The following is an 8,371-nucleotide window of genomic DNA, read 5'->3' on the forward strand; positions in this document are numbered from 1 at the left end:
GCCCCAGTCGAAGCGGCGCACCGCGCGGCTGTACTTGTAAAACGCGAACTGCAGCGGGGTGTCGCGCTTCTGCGGGTGCAGGCGCGTGTCGCAGCGCAGCACCACCCCGCCCAGCGTCGCGCCGCGGGCCTCCCGCGGACCCATCACCCTCAGCACCGGCGCCCGGAACAGCTCTGCAGAGAAGGCGGGGAGCAACGACGCGGGTTCGTCCACCGCTCCACGACCCAGCTCCTTCCTGCTTCCCGTGAGGGCTCCTTGCAGACCCACAGACCAAGGGGGGCAGGGGAGGAGGCCGTGTGTCCACGTGGAGGGGGAAGGGGAGCCTTCTGAAACGTGGGGCAGGGGGACCGAGTCCGCGAGGGACGGGGAAAGCTTGAAAGGAGGAGGGACCGGGCCCCACGCTTCATGTCACATCCCGACTGACACTCAGCTCGGGTTCTGCAGCCTAGGAGAGGAGACGCTGCGCCTGCCTTGCAGGACGCTAGGGAGTCGCTCCTTCGTCCCAGGTCTACGGTGCCCCCTGCCCCTGCCAGAGCTGCCCTTTATATGGGAGTCCCCAGCCAGAGTGAGAAGCCAGGGTGTGCGTCGGGGAAAGGGACCAGCCTCCAAGCAGGCTGCAGATCAAGCGCTCCTTCGCGGCGAAGGAGAGGAGACAGCGTCCGTAATCTAAGAGAAACCCGCCAAGTGGCAGCTATTTGAACTTCCGCCCCGTCTTTTCCCGCCGAGCTCCTGTCCCAGAATTTCTCAGTGCTCGTTTGCCTCCCTCCCGGGGCCCCTGGTCTCTCCCACCTTGCACTGTCACAGCCACCTTAGCGGAGAACATGGGCGCGCTCTCCACCGGGATGCGCATGGTGCCCGAGCACTGGTAGCGCCCGCTGTCGCTGGCGCGCGCCTGCAACACAGTGTAGTTGGCGCTGGAGTGGAAGTAGCGCACGGCCTGGCCGTCATGGTAGTAGTGAAGCTTGTAGATCACCTTGTCGTACCAGCCGCGGCAGCGCAGGACCAGCGGCTCGCCCTCGAACACTGGAGTATAGGGCACTTGCAGAATCAGCCAGTCTGCAGCAGACACCACAGACACGCTTGACTCCACAGAAAGTCCAGCCCTGGAGATCTCCCACTCTCACAGCCTCCCTGCTTTCTGCCCATAACTCCTCTCCCTCCCTTCCCCGCCATCTCCCACAGCTTTCTTTTCTTTTCTTTTTTGAGACATGGGTCTTGCTCTGTCGCCCAGATTGGAGTGCAGTGGCACAAACTCAGCTCACTGCAACCTCCACCTCTCGGGTTCAAGCGATTCTCCTGCCTCAGCCTCCTGAGTAACTAGGAATTACAGGTGCGCGCCACCATGCCCAGCTAATTTTTGCATTTTTTAGTAGAGACAGGTTTTCGCCATGTTGGCCAGGCTGGTCTGGAACTCTGAACTCAGGTGCTCCGCCCACCTTGGCCTCCCAAAGTGCTGGGATTACAGGCCTGAGCCACCGCACCTGGCCTCCCACTGCTTTCCTGAGCAGACAGGCCTTCCCTGGTGGTTGGCACCCAGTAGCCTCATAGTGCAAGATATATTTGTAGGTGACTGGGAAGGAAGGGGGAGGGCTGGTCTTTCTCTTAGCCAGTGAGGCAAAGATGCCAGAGACTTGGCTCCAGCCTCAAAGAGTTTTGACCATAAGAATCAATTATAACCCCTTTAGGATGGTGTCAGGGTCTTCCTGACTGGATCCTGCTTACCTCTCCCTCACCATGGCAGTATTCACTCCTGCCCCATTTCCTCTCTACTTTCTTCACCTTCCACTCCTAACAGGCTAAGTTCCAGCCATACTGAACTGTTGAGACAATTGGCCCTGTTGAGAGAATTGAGCCCAAGACCTTTGTACCTGCTATTTCCTCAGCCAAGAAGACTCTTTTCACCTGTTTAAGTTGAGGCCTGCTTCTCCTGCAAGTCTAGGCTTAGACCTTATCTCCTCCAGAAAACATCCTTGACACCCCAGGACAGCCTTAGGTATCTCCTACAGCACCCCATAATTACCCTGTGATCATTGTAGCACAGTTACATAGCCCTAGCACAGAGCAGATGCCATTTTAAGTGTTGTACATTGAGAAAGAATCCTGCAAGTAATAAGCATAATCCACATGCACTGTCTGTAAACAGTAATTACTCCTATAGTACTCAGTATAATTATTGCTATCACCAACAATTTCCAAACAAGAGGCCACAGAGTATGAATATGAAGTGTGTGTAAGTGCTAATCTGAACACTGAGTGATGTACTTTAAATTCTGAATACAAATTGTGGCTAGGAGTGCAATGGCATGATCTCAGCTCACTGCAACCTCCGCCTCCCGGGTTCAAACAATTCTCATGCCTCAGCCTCCCGAGTAGCTGGGACTATAGGCAGGCACCCACTATCATGCCCAGCTAATATATATTTTTTTTTTTTGTATTTTTAGTAGAGATACAGCTTCACCATGTTGGCCAGGCTGGTCTTGAATTCCTGACCTCAGGTGATCTGCCTGCCTTGGCCTCCCAAAGTGCTGGGATTACAGGATTGAAACACCATGCCCAGCAATCCTGTACCTTAATGAACAAATTATTGTTATTTTTCTTATCCTGTTTTAAAACTCTTCAAGCATCTCAAGAATCAGTTTCTCAGCTGACTCCTGTGTACGCATATATACGTATGCAATAAAACTTTGAGTAAGTGCTCAGTTCAATTGCTGCTTTTATTCTTTAGCAAATCATAATTCACTTTTAATCCTCAGAGCAGTCAAAGAGATACATACTATTATTGTCCCTTCTTTACAGATGTAGACACTGAGGCACAGAGAAGCATCACACTGTTCAACTGAGAGTAGATCCTCCATCTGTGCTAGGCCTGCCAGGGAAACTCACCTTTCCTGTTTGGTGAGTTTCTTTTACTACTCAGAGCTCCCCTACCCCCTAAAGTTCTCTGTCCAGCACTCCAGGTCCTCGGAGCCTTTTGCTCTTCTGAGCTGGTCTCAGAAACAAACAGAAATGTTCACACTGTGCCTCACACTGTGGCAGGGGGGTAAGGGGACCTTTGGGGCTAGACATGCCTTACTGCATCTCTCGCATAGTGCCATGCAGGTCCCTACCTGCTCCAGAGACTTAAGATAGGCCCCAGTGTGGCCCTTGTTTCCTGCACCTTGGGACTGACCTAGTGTCCCCCCCCACCAGAGGGCTAGTATTGCCAGAGGAGACAAGTGCTCCCCATCCCCTCATGCTCAGACTACTCACCATTGGATACAGAGAGGTGAATGGGGTCACTGACGGGTGCTCCCCGTGTCTGGCATCGATACACCCCTGGTGTCTGCACCTCAATGCTCTTCTTGTGAGAGGGCAGAAGTAGGTGGCCCAAATACCAGAGAGTGCTGATGGGCCGGAGCTCCAGGAGCAGTGGGTGGTATCCATCACACTTCAAAGTTACCCGCTCCCCCTTGAAGATCGTGGTCCAAGGTGGGTGTAGAGACAATATGGGCTTCTCCAGAGTAGCTGGGGTGAGAGGTGGGGTAAGAGGGGGCAGCATGCAAAGAGAATCAAGGTAAGGTGCCCAAAGAAACGACCTGAGTTTGGGAAATCTTAGGAATCCCCAGTTCCCAGGCCCCAGCCCATGTACTAACCCATCCCTGCAGGACAGGAGATCACATTCATTGGGTTACAGACTATCAGTCCATCAGCCAGCACCCATTTCTAAGTGCCTTCAAGCAAATTTAGTCCCAGTGGTTGAGGAGAGTAGGAAAAGACACTATCCCAGAGCAGCCAAGAAGTGAGGAGTCTACTTGAGCAGGTAACTTAAGAAGTTGGAGTGGAAGTTGTAGAAAATTGGGATGAGAAATGTATAAGACTCACCAGCTTGCCCACTGCTTGGAACTGCAAAACAAAAAAGAAGGAAGAGGAAGGAGAATGAGAATGTTGGTGATGAGAGGAAAGAGACTCTTGATGACAAGAAAGGCTGAATGATCCCAAAACCTGTTTTTCTTCTTTTGCCCGAGGTTTCCCAAGCTCTGAGAAAGCCCCTTCTTCTTTACCCTCCAGAAATAGTGAACCACCTGGAAACTGAGGATTGGATACCTACCCTCCGCTCCCCATACCTTGCTCCACCCTATTCTCCACCACCCAAAGCTCATCTGCTCCCTCACTGCGGACTCACCCAGGAGCAGAAGGGCTGTCAGTGCCCACATGATGGATCTGACTGCAGCAGCGGCAGAAGGATGGAGATGTGCTGGCATGGGATGGGGAACAGAGAGAAAGAAAGTGGCCAGTGGATGCCACTGAGTACTAGGAGATATTGCTGCTTCTCCCACCCACTGCTGGTTCCTGAAGATGGCAGACTGGAACGAGTAGAAGGCAGGCTGAACATCAGGTATCTCAAGTGCCAGGCACTGTCTCATCTACCACCTCTATAGCCACCTCACAGCTCAGGCCAGCCGTGACTACTGTAAGGAAGGCCGGCAGAACTTGTGTCCTCCACAGCACAAGAGAGCCCCATAGAATCCCAGGCTCCAGCAGATGACCCTTCCATCTTCAAGCTCCCATTGACATCCCACTCCCATCCCATCCCTTCTCCACCTTCCAGCCAGCCCTGCAAGGCTCAGCTGAGGAAGACACAGCCTCATGTACTTAAGGTCCTTTTTCCTGCTCACTCCTGATAACAAACATTGGCGTGAGACCTAGAGAGGTCAATGCTGGGTTGCCTGCCCCCAGAGCTCACATCCTCCCACAATGAGTAGACAAAAAGGCATGACTCACCAACCACCCTTCCCATCCCTATCATCTAGTTCCCCAGTCAAGGATAGAAATGCAATGTGTTTCTTCTTCCTCCCTTCCTGAAATCTTGAGTTCTCATAAATTCTTAAATTCTTAATAAGTTAGAAAACTTCTTTCCTACCCACCCCCAATGAGCTCATCCTGAAGCACTCCCACTCACTTATTCCTTTCTTCCTTCCTCCCACCCTTCCCTGCAACCGTCCCCAACCATGCCCCAGTTCCAGGAATCCTGACCTGCAGCAGAGAAGTCACTGCATCAGCCCCTCAGAAGCCTCTCAGGTCTGACCTCAGGGCTCTACTTCTTGTGCTTTCTGAGCCATGTGACCATACCTGAGCAATGAGGAACCTGAATTTTCATGTAAATACTTAATGAATTTTCCAACCTGATAGTATATCTCCTTGGACTCTATCCTGTCCTTACTTGTGGTTGTTTAGAACCGGGACACCTTGATCCCTTGGAAATCAGATGGGAAGGAGATCAATTATCAGATACTGTCAACTCCCAGTGAGATAGTATCTTCCCCTCTTGTGGATGCCTGAAGTTCCACTCTGAGAATCCCCTCATATTTTGCTTAATGGAGCCCCTTTTAAAAATGCAAATGCCTCTTAGGAAAATGTGACTGGTCATTTAAATTATGCTGGTCACTTCAGATCATGTTTTGAGTGTAGGTTTTGATAAAAGAGATAGAGTTATGTAGATCTCAAAGAAAGTAGGGACACATTTGATAATGTGCCCAAGAGTTGGGGAGGCAGAGAAGAACTAATTACTGGGAACAGGGATGATCACCTGCCTGCTTTAGAAGTGCCTGTGCTGGCCAGCACTCCTGTGCTTCCCTTCCAACCTGCTAATTCTTCATCTCAGGGCCAGTGTGTGGCTTTCCACAGGATCCACAGCCCACCACAGAGGTCTGACTTCTGCACTACGCCACCACCTGTATGGTAAGAATGCAATGCAGTTGTCGGCTGTCCTCTTAGGCAACAGAAGCTGGCTCTATTTTGGCTTCTCATCCCCCAGAGCACAGATGTCAGCCCCTTTACTGGATTCAGAAGAAACCTGAGTACACTAAAACTTTGTGAATTGTACAGTCTTCCCTAGAAATCTCTGGAACCATCCATAGTGTTCATATTATACAGTACTCAGAATTTGACTTGAAAAATTTCCCACCAAACATTTCTTTTTTTTTTTTTTGAGACGGAGTCTCGCTCTGTCGCCCAGGCTGGAGTGCGGTGGCCGGATCTCGGCTCACTACAAGCTCCGCCTCCCGGGTTTAGGCCATTCTCCTGCCTCAGCCTCCGGAGTAGCTGGGACTACAGGCGCCCGCCACCTCGCCCGGCTCGTTTTTTGTACTTTTTAGTAGAGACGGGGTTTCACTGTGTTAGCCAGGATGGTCTCGATCTCCTGACCTCGTGATCCGCCCGTCTCGGCCTCCCAAAGTGCTAGGATTACAGGCTTGAGCCACCGCGCCTGGCCCCAAACATTTCTTTATTCTAGGCTCTCCTCTAAGTTTTTCCCAAAGTGAGTCTTCTTACTCCATCTAGGACTTTTCCCCAGAATTTCTAATTCTTCCTTCACAATGCAGACACATTTAGAAATTATCATTTGTAACTTGAGCAATTCTTTGAGGCCTATCACAGCACAACATCTGGACAATATATGTTACCATTTGATAAGCATTCTGGTGATGAAATGTTCTCAGTGATAATTATGGTAATGAACTAATGCTGTTGTTGCTGATGACAGCTCACTTTAGTGTCTCAGCATGTGGCAGGCACTGTGCTAAGTGCTTCATAGATACTACTTCACTTAATTCTTGTAAGGCCCTTTGAGGAAGAATTATTAATATCCCCATTTTGCATATGTCCTCATCACCTCAGTTTCCTACTGAGATGATGAAACTGGGATTTGAGTAGAAGTCTGTCTCCAAAATCTGTTCTCTTGTCTCTCTGATTGTCAGGGATTCAAGATGCTGCTCATGGCCGGCTGCCATTATTGGTCTTTGCAATTTCCCACTCTTATTGTCTCACCTTCTTGACTTTCATCTACATTACTGTTCTTATCCCCTCCACATAAGCACCCACTGTACAATGTTTACTGTATGTTCCCATATACATGCAATTTTTATCTTTGAGAAATATTTAGTGTTGTTAATTTACATAAGTGGCATTGTGTTCTAGATATTATATTCACTTTTACTTTTAAAAATTAATCCTAGATGTTTCAAATTTGTTCAGATTGCTCTACATGCATCATGTTTATTGCTTTTGACTGCCCTAATATTCTTTTTTCTTTTTTTTTTTGAGAGAGAGTTTTGCTCTTATCACCCAGTCTGGCATGCAATGGCATGATATCAGCTGACTGCAACCTCCGCCTCCTGGGTTCAAGCGATTCTCCTGCCTCAGCCTCCTGAGTAGCTGGGATTACAGGCGTGCATCACTATGCCGGCTAATTTTGTGTTTAGTAGAGATGGGGTTTCACTGTGTTGGCCAGGCTGGTCTCGGACTCCTGACCTCAGATGACCCACCCACTTTGGCCTTCCAAAGTGCTGGGATTATAGGCATGAGCCATCACACCCGGCCATGATAGCCCTAATATTCTTTGCTTCTGCTACACTGCACTTTTCCATTCCCCTAACATCCTAATTGCTGCCCACTCTCAGCTACCACAGACAATTCCACAGTGGACTTCTTGGTACATATTGTGAGGGCTGGATGAATTAGCATATGTAAAGGGCTTAGGACAGGGCTTGGCACATAGGAGGTTTCATGTAAGTTAGTGCTGGTAAGGACATGATGCTTCCCTACAGAGCCCTGAAGTGCCTCTATGGGATACACACCTGAGAGTGAGACTGCAGATTATGCTCATGAGTTACATGCACACTCATTCTAAAACCCAAATCTAATTCATCAGCAAGTCCTGATGACTCTACCTGCTACATTGATCTTTTCGTACAGTAATTTATTCACTGAGTCACTAGAGAGATACTTTTAAAATGTTAACCATATTGTGTTACTTTCCCTCAAAATTCCGCAAAGATACCCTCAGAATAAGTTCCAAACACCTTCCGATGGTCTATAGGGCCCTACAAATCGGGCCTTTCTCTGACCGTTGGCCTCATTTCCTACAACTGTCCCCTTCACTCACTCTGATCTAGCCACATTGTGTTTAGAACAGTTGCTGGAACATTCTGTGCTTAGTCTTGCTCCAGGGCCTCACTTGCTGTTCTTTCTGCCTGAAAGATCCTTGTTCTCCCAGATCTTTATAAGTTTCACTTCCTCACTTCACTCAAATATTACCTCCTCAGAGAGATGGTTGCTAACCATGCTGTCTAAAATAGTATCTCCTCACTGTCATTTGCTGGCTCCATATTTTGCTTTATTTCTCATCGTTGTACTTGTCACTACCCGGAATTGTATTTATTTGTTTGTGGTAGGTTTCCCCCCATTGGAATGTAAGCTCCACTGAGGCAGAAATTTTTTCTCATTCGCTGACGTATCACCTACAACAGTGACAGCACATAGCACATGCTGTGTGAGTATTTGTGACCTAAACAAAGGAAGAGATTGAATACTGTGAGATTACTCTCAAAAGTGG

The 8,371-nt window shown here is 49.1% G+C and overlaps 1 protein-coding gene across 1 annotated transcript in view; it reads right to left on the minus strand.

Moving 5' to 3' along the window:
* The window catches only part of FCRLB (Fc receptor-like B), a 5,946-nt gene extending 1,337 nt beyond the window's left edge, over positions 1-4,609 (minus strand). The window contains 5 exon segments of the mRNA XM_011952984.1: positions 1-28; positions 790-1,056; positions 3,250-3,504; positions 3,862-3,882; positions 4,163-4,609. Of these exon segments, the coding sequence (XP_011808374.1) occupies positions 1-28; positions 790-1,056; positions 3,250-3,504; positions 3,862-3,882; positions 4,163-4,403 (812 nt within the window). The 5' untranslated portion in view covers positions 4,404-4,609.
* Between the last annotated feature and the right edge of the window lie 3,762 nt (positions 4,610-8,371).

This window comes from Colobus angolensis, unplaced genomic scaffold (assembly GCF_000951035.1).
Source record: "Colobus angolensis palliatus isolate OR3802 unplaced genomic scaffold, Cang.pa_1.0 Scaffold354, whole genome shotgun sequence".
Taxonomy (NCBI): Eukaryota; Metazoa; Chordata; class Mammalia; order Primates; family Cercopithecidae; genus Colobus; species Colobus angolensis.